This window comes from Neovison vison, chromosome 7, assembly GCF_020171115.1.
Source record: "Neovison vison isolate M4711 chromosome 7, ASM_NN_V1, whole genome shotgun sequence".
Lineage (NCBI taxonomy): Eukaryota > Metazoa > Chordata > Mammalia > Carnivora > Mustelidae > Neogale > Neogale vison.
This window is the reverse complement of record NC_058097.1, coordinates 25,555,460-25,571,160: the sequence shown is the minus strand read 5'-3', so window position 1 is coordinate 25,571,160 and position 15,701 is coordinate 25,555,460. Positions and strand designations below refer to the sequence as shown.

General features: G+C 46.1%; 1 protein-coding gene and 1 non-coding gene across 3 annotated transcripts in view; one reads left to right on the top strand and one right to left on the bottom strand.

Annotated features, from left to right (window-relative positions):
• Nucleotides 1–8,100, bottom strand: part of GOT2 (glutamic-oxaloacetic transaminase 2) — a 28,695-nt gene extending 20,595 nt beyond the window's left edge. For both annotated transcript variants that reach the window (XM_044256023.1, XM_044256024.1), the window contains exon 1: nt 7,891–8,100. In XM_044256023.1, the coding sequence (XP_044111958.1) occupies nt 7,891–7,979 (89 nt within the window). In that variant the 5' untranslated portion in view covers nt 7,980–8,100. The remainder of the gene's footprint in view (nt 1–7,890) is intronic.
• On the top strand, nt 835–956 carry LOC122914890. The gene has a single exon (XR_006385954.1). It is a non-coding gene; the product is annotated as a small nucleolar RNA SNORA38 (small nucleolar RNA).
• Nucleotides 8,101–15,701: the final 7,601 nt, after the last annotated feature.

Here is a 15,701-nt window from a genome sequence, read left to right as displayed (position 1 = left end):
TTCTGGAAACTAGAAGTCCAGAGCTTTGGGTCACTTTAGTAAACATGTTCTTTATTGTCATTTTAAGGGGAAAAAAATATATACACATATACGTATATGTATATATATATACATAGAAAGTTTAAAAAGATATATGAGTGGCTGTAGAAGCTGTAGAAGGTGTGTCGACTGGTCTGCTAAAATGCTTGTGTAGGGCTGACATTAGAACCCTCCCTTCGGTTTTGTCTGTGAAAGTAACTTCCTTAACGAGTGGCTGAGAATATGAAAGGATCAACTGTGACAGAGATATGCAATGTTGTATATGTTTTTGTTTTCCAAAGGAAAAAACAAACTGTGTTGTCCTAAAGCAAAGGTCCTCAAACATTTTGGTCTTTGGATCCCTTTTTATTCTTTACACTTGTTGAGGGCCTGAAACAGCTTTTATTTATGTGTAGTGTAACACCAATATTTTACTGTATCAGAAAATAAAACTCAGAAACTGTTACACTGTGTTGAAGTATCACATATCTAAATAAATATGAAAGAGCGTTTAAGGACAAAACTTGGAAAATGAATTTTGTCTTGATTCATTAGAACTGAGTCTGAAAAGCTATGAAAGACTTTATTTATGAAATTTATTATTTATTATTATTTATTATGAAATTTTCTCTTTTGAGGAAGAGAGTACAAGCAGGGAGGGCAGCAGAGGGAGGAGGAGAAGCAGATTCCCTGCTGAGCAGAGAGCCCGACGTGGGGCTTAATCCCAGAAGCCTGGAATCATGACCTGAGCAAAGGGTAGACTCTCAACCAACTGAGCCACCCAGGTGTTAACATTTTTAAAAGTTGCTCAGTCTTCCCACCTGCAAAGGTGTGTCCTATCTTTGGACATGTAAGAATTGGAAGCAAAGAAATGCGGAACTGGAGAAGTCTGGAGCCAGCTTGCTCCCTGCAGGCTCAGGATGAACCATACAAGAGGGAAGAAAAAAAAGTTTGCTCAGTCTTCCTTGGTTACGTGATTAATGACTTTACCTGTAACACAAAACGTAATTTTTTTACCTCCTGTGTAATCTGCCTAGGTAGTGGATATTCTTTGTTCTACTAGACTACTTCTCTATGCTTTGTGTTGACTTTCCTATGTCCCTGTTAAAGGAAAAAACAAAACTCAAAACATAGTTCCTCACATATGAAATGGTTTCATAATCAAGTCACATGTTTAATTTTAAAGTTCTGTCATTTTAATTAAGACAGTGATTAATTCTTAGGCACTCACAATCTTATCTTAATCAAGTGATCAAATACCTAACAGTTTTTTTGATTTGGCCTTCCCATACTGAATCCTAAATATAGAAAACATAAACTTTCAGGCTACCTTTCACCTAAAACTACTTTGAGATTTCTAAGAGGGCACCCAAGGAGCTCCATTCATGTTTCCCATAAACACTCTCTTGGCACCAGGCAGCATTAATATATCAAAACTGAGGTTTTACTCATGGTGAATTACTGTTTTGAAAAAAAGATTATTCTACTCCTTTTCTTCATGGCAAATAAGCAAAAAGCTTTCTACAGTTTCATATTATGGAAAACAAGGTCTTTATGATCTCCTAAATCCCAGTCACTGAGCATGTGCTATGTGCGAAGAGCTGGGAATATAAAGAAGAGTAAAACCACCCCTCACAACCACATTGGCCTAGGGGGGTGACCCCCAGGGAGTGCTAAACAATGCAGGCTACAGTGGAGGGGGGGGGACGTACAGTGATAAAGTCAGGCTCAGAGCACAGAATATTATTTTTCATAGCCTTGAGGACAGGCCCTCATAACCTGGGGAAGGGAGAGAAAGAACAGGCTTAGGGAGGCTTCCAGGAGGAGGTGACATATGAGGTGAGTGCTAAGGATGACAGGAGGAAACAAGGCACTCCCAGCAGAGATGTAAGAATAAAGGTTAAAGGTGAAAAAGAGCTTGGTGGTGGTGGTGGGGGGGTGTTGAAGTGACAGGTGGAAGCTAGGGAAGCCATCTTAACCAATCAAATGTTTTACACAGCACAGTCAGAGTTCTCTGTGCTCACCATGCTGACAAGCTCAGTGAGAACTTCCTTCTGGAAAATGGTTTTCTTTTTTTAAGATTTCATTTATTTATTTGACAGACAGAGATCACAAGCAGGCAGAGAGGCAGGCAGAGAGAGAGGAGGAAGCAGGCTCCCTGGGGAGCAAGGAGCCTGATGCGGGGCTCAATCCCAGCACCCTGGGATCATGACCTGAGCCGAAGGCAGAGGCTTTAACCCACTGAGCCACCCAGGCGCCCCTTGAAAATGGTTTTGTTGTTGAACTTGTCAGTGGCCAGTGAGCACTCACGCACCTCACTCCTCCATGAGGCACAATGGATGGCTCGGCACCACACTGGAGTTAAATTTATGCTCTTCTGACTCCTTGAAAACTGCCTGAGTATTAGCAGCTGTAATTGTTACATATAGTTAATTCTGTTAATGAAGGATAAATTATTCCATTTTTGGATTTCCCAGGCTTTTATCAGCTTGCCTTAGAAATGTTAGTACTGGGCAACCTGTATGGAGTCAAGTTACAGCTCAGCGGCCTACCAGCTTGGGTGAGCAGTCAAGCCAATTAAGTTCTAAGTTTCAACTTTCCTTATCTGTAAAGTGAGGGCATAGCAGTTCCTATCCTAGAGGTTGTTAGAAGGATGAATGGAGGTTTTTTTTTTTTTTAAAGATTTTATTTATTCATCTGACAGAGAGATCACAGTAAGCAGAGAGGCAGGCAGGCAGAGAAAGGGGGAAGCATGCTCCCCGCTGAGCAGAGAGCCCAATGTGGGGCTCAATCCCAGGACCCTGGGATCATGAGCTGAGCCAAAGGCAGAGGCTTTAACCCAGTGAGCCACCCAGGCACCCCAGAAAGATGAAGGGAGTTATTAAATATAAAACACTAAGAGCCTGGAACAGAGTGAGTGTTTGCTGCTAGCTAGTATCACTGCTACTAAATTATTACTTCTATGCTTTCATTTGTAACTATCGCGCCCTGAGTATCCTGTCTGATGAGGCAAGTATGTAGATAAAAGTCAAGAATCATACGGTCATAATTTTTACGACCAAATACAGGTCTTTCTTGCTTTTCACTTATTTCTTCTTAGTTTTTCTATAGTCCTGGGGGACATTATTACTATCCTTTTTCCTCACTGTCTCTATTGCCAGGACTCAAAATCCCTCTCTTCTTTTTCATTGTTGTAGGCTGCTTAGCTGTTCCAGTGTCTAAGCAACAGTAAGAAACAAATACCTTGAAGCAACTTCGGACTTGGGCCTGAAGAAAGCTTCCTTTATTTCCTACCCACAATTCAGATCCTGAAGACATGTAGCCACCTGCCTCTATACGTCACTGTCATTAACTGATGAGGGAAAGGAATACTTTGAATGTCAAGGACATATTATAGAAAACTTCCAGTAAGCAATTTTCATTTTTAAAAAAGGTATTTCTGTCTCCAAGGCCTTTAACCAACAATGACAGGACTGCTGCCTCAAGCTACAAGGACAGAAGGCACCATTCTTATTAAATGGTGTGAAAAGTACTTATTAATCAAGTTCTTTTTTTTTTCAAGAAAGATTTATTTAACACAGAGAGAGAGAGAGATCACAAGTAGGCAGAGAGGCAGGCAGAGAGAGAGGTGGAAGCAGGCTCCCTGCAGAGCAAAGAGCCCGACATGGGGCTTGATGCCAAGACCCTGAGATCATGACCCAAGCCAAAGGCAGAGGTTTAACCCCCTAAGCCAAACAGGCACCCTCATCAAGTTCTTTCAAAAGTTTATTGAGGGACGCCTGGGTGGCTCAGTTGGTTAAGCAGCTGCCTTCGGCTCAGGTCATGATCCCAGCATCCTGGGATCGAGTCCCACATCGGGCTCCTTGCTCGGCAGGGAGCCTGCTTCTCCCTCTGCCTCTGCCTGCCTCTCTGTCTGCCTGTGCTCGCTCTCTCCCCCTCTCTCTCTGACAAATAAATAAAAAAAACAAAAAAACAAAAAAACAGCTGGACAAAGTTTATTGAGCACAGAGATTCTCACTGAAACTATACCCTTGAGTTTTCTGGCAGAGATCTCATCAAGAGTGGTATCTTTTGGGGCGCCTGGCTGGCTCAGTGGGTTAAAGCCTCTGCCTTCAGCTCTGGTCATGATCTCAGGGTCCTGGGATCCAGCCCCACATCGGGCTCTCTGCTCAGCAGGGAGCCTGCTCCCCGCCCCTACCACCCCCCGCCTCTCTGCCTACTTGTGATCTGTCTGTCAAATAATAAAATCTTTAAAAAAAATAGAGTGGTATCTTTTAAAAATTCTAAAAGCAATTTTACAATATTGAATCTTAATCTAAATGTAGGAACAGGGATACTCGATTCAATTAGTTCTACAACATGTTCAGAATCTCTGTGCCCTTCATTACTCCATTCCTTAAAAGGGTAAGGACTATGCACACAATGTAAGAACCATGATGTTTTCAAGGGACAGTAACAGATGAAAACAATGTTCTAGGGACAAAACTGATGGTGATAACCTGTGGCCTACAAACTGATTCCTACCAGTGTACTTTGGACAAAAATGCAAAGCCTCAGCCATTGGTCATTGGTCAGCAATGCTGACCAGCAAACCAAAACACGTTAGGTAAAAACTATTTAAATAAAATATTTCTAATTCAAAGGCCTTGCAATTTTTCTGGGAACCTCTCTGGTGCTTTGTAGTTTAAAAATATGCTTTTCCTCACATTCTTCTTCTTCTTTTAAAAGATTTTATTTATTTATTTGAGACACAGAGAGAGAGAGAGCACAAGCACAGAGGAAGGTGAGAGGGAGAAGCTGACTCTCTGCTGAGCAGGGAGCCCGATGCGGGGCTCAGTCCCAGGACCCTGAGATCATAACCTGAGCTGAAGGCAGACGCTTAACCAACTGAGCCACCCAGGTGACCCTCATATTCTTATTTTAAAATAAGGAGAGAATTTGTTCATGATCATGAGCTAAAAATGGCAAAGATGATACTATAATCCTGATTTCTATTACTGGTTATTATACTACTATTGTACACTGCCTTCCCCCCACCCCAAGATTTTTATTCATTTATCTGAGAGCGAGCCAGTGAGTATAAGGGTACGGAGGAGCAGAGGGAGAGACTCTTTAGGCAGACCCTCCGAGTGCAGAGCCCTTCTATAGGACACTGAGATCATGACCCAAGTCAAAAAAAACCAAGAGTCAAACGTTCAACCAACTGAATAACCCAGAAGTACCACTCCTTTAAAATTTTTACATATTTGAGAGAGCAAGAGCACACTGCCTTTGTAAAAGGTCTCATGATACTCCTTTAGTTATTTCACTAAATATTAAATAACCTGAGTAATTAAGAACAGATCATTTTATAAACCAAATTCATGAGCATATTTTCCTTTCTTCATTGACCTGGGATTAAGGCTGATCTCATGTCACTATGTTTTCACAGCTGTCAGGAAGAGAAGGTTAAATGTTGAGTGCTTTCTGTTTAAAAAACGCAGCTAAATGAAACATTTGAACTTAGAGTTCCATCTAAATGACCCAACACCAATTAACTATTTCATAGGATAAATCCTCAGTTCTTTAGAATAGTGACTGCCAAGGCTGACTTGTAGTAAAATGAGCTAATTTATTGATTTTTAAAGATTTTATTTATTTATTTGACAGAGTTCACAAGTAGGTGGAGAGGCAGGCAGAGAGAGAATGAAAGGGAAGCAGGCTCCCCGCTGAGCAGAGAGCGCAATGTGGGGCTTGATCCCAGCACCCTGGGATCATGACCTGAGCGGAAGGCAGAGGCTTTTACCCACTGAGCCACCCAGGTGCCCCAAAATGAGCTGTTTAAAAAAGAAAAGAAAAGAAACTTCAATTAGCTGAGTTTATTTTAAATGTTTTCGCTTTGGATTTTGGTAAAGATCACTTTCACAGTGGCAGCAATGCAGGTTCTCACTTCCTTGTCTGAACAGTTACCAGTCTGCCAGATACGGAATCTGGCTCTATCACTCAATCATGTATCATTGTTTAAACCTGAACAACACCTTCTCAGCTTCAGATGCTCAAATATTTTAAGACTTTACATCAGTGAACAAAGTCGGTAAGGTTTCTGCTCTCATGGAACTTACATTCTCATTGTGAAAAGACAGAAAAGAAAAGTGAGTCAGCCACTCAAAGAATGACTAAAAGGTCACACCCATAGGGATTTTCACCAAGCACTTTAAGCTTTAAGCCACCCAACCAAATCTATACAACAGTAATTACTATAAGATCGCTACAATGTTGAAAGACTTTCTCTTGCCCATCATTTCAGACACCCCTTTCTCTTCTCTGTATTAGTTGCATAAATGATAAACCCTCTTCAATCTGGTCCACTAAATAGGCTGGTTTAAAGAGCATACCTTGACAAGGGGCCAAGGAGGAGCTAAATCAGGGAGAGAGAAAATGTGAGAGCCCAAGCAAAACTGTACTGCCAACAGGAGGCTGCATAAAGGACAAACTGTTCCCCTGGCTTGAAGATGACATGCAAACAATAAAGGCACCCGTAAGGGCCAAGGCTTTGCTCCCTGTAGCCAGTATCTACCTGGAGGAGAGTTGGAGACTAGGTTCCTCATTATGAGGTACTTTAGGATACTGTTCCAAATTTCCACCTTTTTAAAAAAATTTTATTTTATTTATTTATTTGGCAGAGAAAGAGAGAGAGAGATCACAAGTAGGCAGAGAGGCAGGCAGAGAGAGAGGGGGAAGCAGGCTCCCCGCTAAGCAGAGCCTGATGTGGGGCTCCATCCCAGGATCTTGAGATCATGACCTGAACCGAAAGCAGAGGCTTAACCCACTCAACCACCCAGGCGCCCCACCAAATTGCCTTCTTGAGTGAATTAATTGCCTGGCTCAGGTCTCCACTGGGAAGGAATTGCTAATTTGTTCTCAACTACGTACTTTTTTGTTGCACCACTTAGCACACAGTGTGAAATTACATTTTTTGAAATTATTTTGAGCGACACCTGTCTCTCGCTCAAACTTAGCATCTATCTGATCCAGCACCTGGCTTTGAGAAACAGGTGACGAACTACTTACTTATTAATAAATGAGTGCAGAGTGAGGTGAAGAACCGGGACCTCCCTACAGTCAAACAGGAGGTGAACTACACCTTGACTCTTTTCCACGTGAAGGCCACACGACCCAGGGGTCACCGGCAACTGAGGCAATAACACGGGGTTGGGGTGGGGGGTAGGGAGAAAGGATGCCACGCACCAAGGTCAGTGGATGCAGGAACGAAAGCTGGGCCTGAAAGCCGGAGCCCCGGAGCCTTCCTGCCATATACTTCCTATCCCCGGGCCCACGACCAGCAGCACGCCCCAGGCCTGCCAACCCTGCTCAGGCCCCAACGAGGCCGGGACAGGTGAGTCCCGCCGTGCCCCAGGGTAGCCCATCAAGGACACCCGCTCCCCTCCGCGCCGCAGCCAATCGGCGCGAGGCAGTCTCGGGGGCGCAGCCAATCGGCGCCAGGCCGGCCGGCACTGCGGCCCCGTGTGTTCTCCCCTCGCCACCCCTCCCCCACCCCACGGCGCCGAACTCGCGTCTCGTGACCCCCCCCAACCCGTGAATGGGAGTCCGGGTGCCGTAGAGGGCCACACTTTCTAACCCCCGGGGAACACGTTGGCACGCTCTCCTACGGTCCTGGGGGCGAGGGAGGGGAGGGCTGTAGGACCCCGACCGTCACTTCGAGGCCCCGACGCTCAATTATCAGCCCCCAGTGAAGCCGAGGGGGCGTCAGAGAAAGCGTGTGTGTGATACTCGCGCTTGTGCTTGGGGGGCAGGGGTGGAAGTCCTGGGGCGTCCGCAGCCCGGGTGGGCAGGCCTATTGTCCCCGGTTCCTTCTCCGTCTCCCCCGCTTACCTGGCTCTGGCAGAAGCCGCAGCAGCGAGGCCTGGGTGGAAAGTGGCGGCGACCCCGGAGAGGACGCGGCCAGAGTGCAGCAGGGCCATGGTGGGCGGCAAGAAGGCAGTGGGTAGCTGCAGGACGGAGCGCAGGGCCAGCGGACGCAGACACGGAGGCGCGGGCTCCTGCTGAAGGTAAGGACAGCGACTTCCCCGGGGCGGCTAGAGCGGCCGTCCGTCGTCCCGAGCGTCGTCACAGCGCACCCTGGCGCCCGGAGCGCAGACAGCGAGGCCTCCTGCGCCGCGCGGGGTGTGGGCTCGCCGCGGAGTCTGCACTCCCGCGCCACGTGGTCCCCGAGTATGGTGACGGTGCGGTTTGTCGCGGTTCGCAGCGCCTGAAAAGCTTTCGTTTGATCACGACGGACCAGACAGTACAGCCGCTATCACGCCAGTTTAAAAGCTGGGAAAATGTAGGCTGATGTAGGCAAAGTAATTTGCCTCCTGCCGTACAGCCCCGTAAGCAAGGTTGCCAGTCCTCAGTCTTTAGGGGGATATTTCGTGAAGAGCAAATCGCCTCACCTTCTTCCCGAGTTTCTTTATCCATGTTTGTAGAGGATAAGGGGGCCCTCTCGTGGTGGGTATTTGTGAGGATTAAGTGAGATTAGCCGATTATGTCTAAAAACGGCCTGGTTTAGCAGCACAAGATAACCCGTGGTTATTAATGACAAACTTGTGCTTTTCAAATCCTTGCAGTTGTGTGTGGAAGGGAATTAATCATTTCTGAAGGAAAAAATGAGTACATTGGAGATATCAGAAGTTGAATGATTCAATCAAGTCTGCTCGAAAGAACGGCTGTTTCTCTGACACTTTTAAAAACCCCTAGTAGAACTGTGTCCCTTTACGATTTAATTTATCTCCTTGCCTGAGTGAATAATCTAAACACCTATCCAAGGTCATATTCTAGGTCTTTCCCAGTCTGGCCCCTGCTGACTGTCCCAGACTCATCTGCTCTCTCTCTGGCCTTAACCTATGCTCCCAGAGGCCAGGATTTAGGATTCCAGCACTAGATTAGCTTCTTACAGCTGCTGTAACAAAGTACCACAACTGGATGATTTGAAACAACAGAAAGTTATTCTTTTACACTTCTGGAGGCTAGAAGCCCCACATCGAGGTGTTAGCAGGGGTCATTCCTTCTGGAGTCTCTGGAATGGGAATCTGTTCCCTGCCTCTCTTTCAGCTTCTGGCAGTTACGAGCAGTCCTTGCCATCAAGCAGCTCCTTGGCATGTAGTTTCATCACTCAATCTCTGCCTCTGTCTTTACATCGTATTTTCTTCCTGTGTGTATGGCTGGGTCTTTTCTTGTAGGACATGACTCGTATTGGATCAGGGCCCACCTTAATGGTTTCATCTTAAGTTGATGAAATTGCATCTGCAAAGACTCAGCTTGCAAATTAGTCACATTCTCAGGTACCTGGGATTGGAACTTAAACCTATATTTTGGGGGAATTCATTTCAACCCATAACAATCACTGTTTTTAAGACCCAGCAATTATAATTGCAAGTATAGGCCTTAGAGACCTCACATGTGAGTAGGATATGGGCATTGTTTACAAAAGAAAAGCACAGGAGAAATCGAGTTGCTCATCAGTAGTTAAATAGATGTGCTGTTATAGTTACATGATGGTGTACTATAGAACTTTTGATGTGAATGAGCTCACTTTTTTGAAAAAGGCTTATTTATTTGACAGAGAGAGAAAACACAAGCAGGGGAAGCATCAGAGGGAGTAGCAGAGGGAGAGGGAGAAACAGGTTCCATGTTGAGCAGGGACCCTGTTGCAGGGCTCATCCCAGGACCTTGGAATCATGACCTGAGCCAAAGGCAGATGCTTAACCAACTGAGCCACCCAGGAGGCCCTGAATGATCTCAATTTATGGGTATCAACATGGATAAACCTTGAAAACAAAAAAGCAAGTTGCAGAACCATTTAGATAAAATTCTAACATATGCAAAATCATTTCATTTAGTCATTTGTAAACATATGTAAAAGTTTGACAAAATACATACGAAGGATATACTCAGTACAGGATCAGGAGGGTTTATGAGGGTGCTTGCCTTGTGGAGGGAATGATACAACTTTGCCATGTTTGCTTCATAACATATTACAGATAATATTAACAGTGGTCAGCATTTTGGATGTGTGTATTTTTTATACTGGTCTCTAAGTATATACATTGAACTTTCTCCTACAACAGCTAGTTTGAGTTACTGGTGGGAAAAATAGGTGGGAAGGGTCAACCCTTATGAGGTAGGGAGACCAGGTAGAGAGAAGGCTCCTATACCCAGGTGCCTCACACTAGCCATCTTTTAAAGGAGCTAAGAGGGAAGAGACAGAACATGGTAAAGATCAGATGGAGGAGAGGGAGCCAGGGGAGGGTCTCCAAGGAGGTCTCAGTTCTAGCTATGGAAATCAGGGAGCTACCTTTGTCACCAGGGGTTGACAAAGGAAAAGCTTCCCTGACAAATCAATAATTCCTCTCAACCAAAAGCCCCATGTTCTCTACTCGGATCCTGTTCAAGTTGTATTTTATAGACCTCCAGAAATGGAAAGGCTTTCCGAGCTCATTTAGGACAGTGCTTCTCGTACAGCAGTGTCCGGACAGCATCACCCAGGCATCTTGGGAAAATGAAGATTCTGATTCCGCCCATCGTAGGAGGCGCCTGCCCTTCTGCTATTCTAATAAGTATCCAGGTGAGACCAAAGCTGCTGGCCAGTGGACCACATTTTGAGTAGCACAGATCGAAACCATACCTTGCCAGCTCTTATACAGGTGTGTCAGGAAGCTGTGTCCCCAGTTCCAGGCTTCCCACTACACATACGGAAAATCTGAGGCCAGAGAGGGAAGAATTGCTGGAGGTCCCATAGCCAGCTGGTGTTTGAGACTAGAATCAAAAGCATAGATGAAGGGTAGATTCCCTTTACCAGCGTCGCCAATTAAAGACACTTGGGAGGATCCTCAGTTTGCTCCCGGTCCCGAGTCAGGCCTCTGGCAGCCTGTCCAGGAATCCTCTCCGTCCAGCCTTCTTCTCCAGGCCCAGACTAGAGGGTGGATGCTGTGGGTCAGCCTTCAGGCTGCAGGTAGAAAAGAGCTGGTCTCTCCCTGTCCAGAGAACTGAAGACTCTAAAAGAACGGGAGAGTTCCGCACAGACTCATGACTCTTTTGGGTGGCCTTCTGATGATCTACATCTGGGGGTTTGAAGGAAGCAGGATTGGGTAGAAGAAGAAGCTATGCCAATAGCAGTAACAAGCCTCTGAGACTGTAACAGCCGCAAAAAGTTGTTCTGATCTGGGACAATGAGGCCTGGCTTTTTTTTTTTTTTTTAAAAGATTTTATTTATTTATTCATGAGAGACAGAGAGAGAAAGAGGAAGAGGGAAAAGCAAGCTCCCCCACTGAGCAGGGAAGTTGTACAGCCCTGTTGTACAGGTATGCCTTGATTTCCCTTGGTTCTGCTTCACACTCGGACTTTTCACTCGAAGGAAAACCAGCCACCTGGTTTTCCTCCCCTGTTGGCTAGGATCATGACAGCAGAAGCTGCAGTCTGGACTCACCCGGTGTTGGGGCCAGCCACCTGCAGCCACGGGGAGCAGAGCGGCTCATGGGGCAAGGAGCATTGTGGGGTGGGCAGGGGCCAGACAGAGCCTTGTAAGTGCTCAGGGGTGTTGGTTTTAGGAGCCCCGAGTGGAGAGTGGTTGTTGCTGGCTGGGGAACCAGGAGGGGTGACATGGAGGAAGTGGCACATGAGTAGGACCTTGAATGAAGAAATGTTTCAAGGTCCCCATCCGTCCTTTCCAGCTCTCAGCGTCTGGGAAATGTCTCCTCTATTCACATGCATGACGGTGAAGTGACTTGCCCAGGGCCATCCAGAGCACCTCTGATAAGGCCTAGCCTCTCAGATAACTGACCTGTTGTTCTTTCCAACACTCTTTTTGACTGCCTGTGCTGCACCCACCCTGCCCTGCCCAAGGGAGTGAGGACCAGGCAGCAGAGCTAGGGCTGAGATACGAGGGCCTAAGCAAGTTCCACCCACAGATCCCAAGTATGTCCTGCGCCTACCTGTCCTAAGACCTGACATGCTCGCAGTTGAGTCCTTTCTGACTTACCAGCCTATTTCCTTAAGCCAGAAATCCAAGAGGCATCCTTGATCTGGTGCTCTCTCACCTGCCATACTCCCCAGTTCACCTCCAGAACATGCCTGGCACACTGCTGCTACTAAAGCATTTATTTCCTCACATATTCTTCACAGTGATGCTGTGAAGTTGGCACCTGAAGTCCGTAGCCATGGAGGGGCAGAGCTGGATTCAGCCCCAGCATTCTCCTTACCACAGGGAATGGAAGACTCCTGCCTCTTGCCATCCACATGACCAGTGCCATCGGCCCTGTCTTGAGTCGCACCAAAAGCCACTCACTGGACTCTTTGACTCTAGTCTTGCTCCTTCTATACATTCTGCATGGAGCAGCCAGTGGGCTCCTTCTAAAACATATGGACAATCCCATCTCTGCTTCCATATCGTGCTTGAGACGTCTTGCAGGATCTGCCGACCATGAAGAGAGGCAGGTGCTGGCCTCGTGCTGGCCTCCTCCAGTGTCACAGACAATGCCAGTGCTGCCCCCACACCCCTTGGGTCCTTGTACTGTCTTGGTGGCCCCTGCACCCCACGTACTTTGACTTTCAGTCACCAACCATTATGTGCCCAGCCATGTATTAGCCACCCGAGAGGGGACATTCCAAAAAAGGCCAATTATTAAAGAATATGGTGCATCTGTTTGTGAGCATCTTAAAGGTGGAAACTGTGATTTTAGTTCTCTAAGTGCAGTAGCAAATGTAAACAGAAGTGCTTCTATTGCCAGAGGAATGCAGTACGGGACCATCAGCCTGGGATGTCAAGAAAAGTCATTTGGAGGAGGAAACACTTGACTGGATTCTAGAAGAATGAGTAGCAGTTTACTAAGAAAAAAACAAAACAAAACAGAAAGGACATTATTACCAGGATGATGGTGTGGCCCTTGTCAAGCCTGGAAGATACCACAGACAAGGTAGATAGACAAAGTCAAGATCCCTCCAGATATCCCATGAGCTGGAGATGGGTAAGAGATGTCCCACCAGCAGTCTGATGAGGTTTTCAACCGCGCGATTTTTAGCCCCATTTTGTAGGGAAGTAAAAGGTTGTGGGAGGCTCAGAGAGGCCACAAGACTGTCTCAAAGTCACAGATCGGTGACATCAGAGCCAACCAGGTCTTCCTTGTTCCTCTCTCTGTAAGTGTCGTGGCCCTGAGAAGGTGACTTAGGGGATTCAAACAAGCCCCAGGCCTCATTCAGCTGACAGCAGGGAGGGCAGGGACAGGGTGCCGTCAGTGACCTCAAAGCCAAGCCTGGACGCTGCCCTGAGGAGAGATTGCCCGTGCTCAGTGGTTAAGAGGATTTGAGCTCCTCAGCACAGTTCAGAGAAGTGGAACCCAATGTACACATTCACAGCATTTAGTTCCCCCAAGTAAGCTGTGCTTTAATCTTGGTAAGGCCCTGACAGAGCCACACACACACACACAAAAGAACAAACTTGAACTCAAACTTGAAACTGTTCTTTTGACTTAACCTAAGCCATGTGTCTGGCACTACTTCTAGGCCCAGGTGTAGCTCTCTTTGCTTTTGGAGGTTGAAGTCACCTCCTTCAAACAACTTAAATGAGTGTTTTTGTCATTTAAAAAAATTATTAAAAAAAGGAAAATTTCAGGGCGCCTGGGTGGCTCAGTGGGTTAAGCCTCTCTGCCTTCGGCTCAGGTCATAAGCTTAGGGTCCTGAGATAGAGCCCCACATCAGGCTCTCTGCTCAGCGGGGAGCCTGCTCCCCCCCCCCCGCCTACTTGTTATCTCTGTCTGTCAAATAAATAAATAAATAAGGAAAATTTCAGGATCACAGCAGTCCAGGCCATTGACTTAGTGGACACAGGCTGTCCCCCAAACTGGAGACAGCATTTCCCAAGTAGTTAAGAGTGACATCGTTGTGGGCACTGAGCATAAGAGGTGTGATGCAGCCTTTTTGAAAAGGACCAGATGGACTTGAAAAGGACCAGATGGATCTCCACCTGTGCATGTTGGAGGCTATGAGGCTCATGCATATGCACGGGACCAGAAGGCTACTGCAGAAGGCTGCACTGACCGTGGAATTGCTGGATCAAAAGAAATGCCATTTTGGGGCATCTGGATGGCTCAGTTGGTTAAGCGTTTGCCTTCAGCTCAGGTCATGGTCTCAGGGTCCTGGAATGGAGCCCCACATGGCGCTCCCCGCTCAGTGGGGAGTCTGCTTCTTTCCTTCTCCCTCTGCCTGCCGCTCTGCCTACTTGTGCGCTCTCTCTCTGACAAATAAAATCTTAAAAAAAAGAAGAAGAAACTCAACTCCCTCACTGACCAGATGGAGAAAATGCATGATTTGATAAGGAAGAGGACTCCCTTCAAGTCAGGAGTGAGTTCATGGTTTAGGCAGAATGAGAATCCGAAGCTTCCAGGTTCCAGAGCATCATTCTTATTGAATTTAGCTGTTTACAAGGCCGGAAAAAAGGTTCATGGTCACATGCGGCTCCCCTCCACCCCATCTGATTACTAAAGAAATGTTTTCCCAACAAGGGTGTTTGGTGGCAGTAAGAATGTTGGACAGTTCAGTTCATTTATAAACTTCCAATGTGACTATCTTCTTTTGTGTGCTCGGTGATGGGTGTGCATTTGACTGCTGTGGCTCTGTGTCTATCGAGACCTTTTAGTTGCCTGTGCTGCGTGATTTAGGAGTGAAAGGTGTGGTTCCTGTCCACAAGAAGATCATTGTCACTCATAACCTTAGCTTGAAACTGTAGAAAGAAACATCAGACATGGGTAAATGATAGAGAGGTAAAAGGTTGTTGACCTTTGAAAGACCCTTAGATCACCTGGTCCAGCATTTTCTACGATACAATCCATGGGCTGCTAGTTTGGTGTCATGAGGAAGAAAGGGTCAAATGACATTTTGGAAACTTGGCTTAATTCAAATCAAACAGTCTTCTTTTCTGCAGGGCTCTCTGACTTTTTGCTCTATGCCTTATAGATTTTTAGGGGAGACTTACCAGATGCAAAGTCTCCCAGATGTCTGCGTCCACAGAACCCTTTCCCTGCCCAGAATAATCTCATGAGTCTAATGCTTCTAGGAAAGCATCTTTTAAATATTGACCTTTTCCAGTATTCTACTTTAGCAGATGAGAACACAAAGGTCTGAGAGAGGGCTGACTTGTCCTTTGTCACAAATCTGGCTAGTGGTGGAGCCAGAATTCAAAGTCATGTTTTCAGACAGAAATCCAAGAACCAAATCTCTTTCTTTTTTTTTTTTTTTTAAGATTTATTTATTTATTTGTTTGACAGAGATCACAGGTAGGCAGAGAGAGAGAGAGAGAGAGAGAGAGAGAAGGAAGCAGGTTTCCTGCAGAGCAGAGAGCCCGATGTGGGTGGGGCTCAATCCCAGGACCCTGGGACCATGACCTGAGCCGAAGGCAGAGGCCTTTACCCACTGAGCCACCCAGGCGCCCCCCAAATCTCTTTCTTGTTGTCTGCTGTGCCCCTAACTTTGTGTGTTTAGTAATTAATAAAGTAAGGCACAGTGACTGACAAATAATAAGTCAAGTGCATTATTCACATGGCTTGATTCAAACCCTTAAGATGCTTATATAAGCATTGTTATTCCGCATTTTATAAAACATTAAGCTAGAAATCGTGGAAGTCCTGAGGTTTTATCTTACTTGCAAACTTACA